Below are 1,297 nucleotides of genomic sequence, written 5' to 3' on the forward strand. Positions count from 1 at the left end.
GGCGAGCGCTCGGCCCGGGCGAAGCCCCAGCGGCTGCACGCCGGCGAGCGACCCTACGCCTGCACCAAGTGCGGGAAGAGCTTCAGCCGCAGCTCGGACCTCGTCCTCCACCAGCGCATCCACACCGGCGAGCGGCCCTACAAGTGCCCCCAGTGCGGGAAGAGCTTCAAGAGCAACTCCAACCTCAACACGCACCGGCGGACCCACCTGGGCGAGCGGCCCTACAAGTGCCCCCAGTGCGGGAAGAGCTTCAAGAGCAGTTCAAACCTCAACACGCACCAGCGGACCCACCTGGGCGAGCGGCCCTACAAGTGCGCCGACTGCGGCAAGAGCTTCAGCTACAGCTCGTCCTTCCTCAAGCACCAGTGGACCCACACCGGAAACAAGCCCTACCAGTGCGCCGGTTGCGGCAAGAGCTTCTGCGAGAGCTCGGCCTTGATCCGCCACCAGCGCATCCACACCGGGGAGACCCCCTACCAGTGCTCCCACTGCGGGAAAAGCTTCAAGCAGACCTCGTCCCTCACCATCCACCTGCGAACCCACACCGGGGAGACCCCCTACCAGTGCTCCCACTGCGGGAAAAGCTTCAAGCAGACCTCGTCCCTCACCATCCACCTGCGAACCCACACCGGGGAGACCCCCTACCAGTGCCCCCAGTGCGGGAAGAGCTTCAAGTGCAGCTCCAACCTCAATACGCACCAGCGGACCCACAGCGGAGAGAAGCCTTTCCAGTGCGGCAACTGCGGGAAGAGCTTCTTCAACGGCTCGGCCCTGATCCGCCACCAGCGCATCCACACCGGGGAGAAGCCCCACCAGCGCCCCCATTGTGGGAAGAGCTTCTGCGAGAGGTCGGCCCTCATCGCCCACCTGCGCACCCACACCGGGGAGACCCCCTAGCAGTGTCCCCACTGCGTGAAGAGCTTCAAGCAGAGCTCGTCCCTCATCACCCACCTGCGCACCCACACTGGGGAGAAGCCCTACAAGTGCAGCGACTGTGGCAAGAGCTTCTGTGAGAGCTCAGCCCTCATCAGGCACCAGCGGATCCACCTGGGATAGGCGCCTGCTGCTGCTCCTGCTCTGGGCATCCAGCCCCGCTGCTTTCGGGGGGCTGAGCCGGACGGAGCTGAAAGTGGCTCGGGGGGACCGGAGGGAGCAGGAGCCTTGCCGAGCCACGCTGGCAGCCGAGACCCCTCCTGAGCCTGGGCGGGCACCGGTGGGAGAGGAGCCGCGGTGGGGATGGACTGGAGGGGATGTTTCACTTCTCCTGTGTGGAACGGGGCCGCGGCACCGGCACCAG

At 66.2% G+C, this 1,297-nt stretch overlaps 1 protein-coding gene across 1 annotated transcript in view; it reads left to right on the forward strand.

Moving 5' to 3' along the window:
• LOC103921332 (zinc finger protein 271-like) overlaps nt 1–1,297 on the forward strand; it is a gene marked incomplete at its 3' end in the record, with an annotated part of 9,377 nt that overhangs the window by 3,425 nt on the left and 4,655 nt on the right. Inside the window, 1 exon segment of the mRNA XM_009329276.1 lies at nt 7–1,107. Within this exon segment, the coding sequence (XP_009327551.1) occupies nt 7–1,107 (1,101 nt within the window).

This window comes from Pygoscelis adeliae, unplaced genomic scaffold (genome assembly GCF_000699105.1).
Source record: "Pygoscelis adeliae isolate BGI_AS28 unplaced genomic scaffold, ASM69910v1 Scaffold647, whole genome shotgun sequence".
Lineage (NCBI taxonomy): Eukaryota > Metazoa > Chordata > Aves > Sphenisciformes > Spheniscidae > Pygoscelis > Pygoscelis adeliae.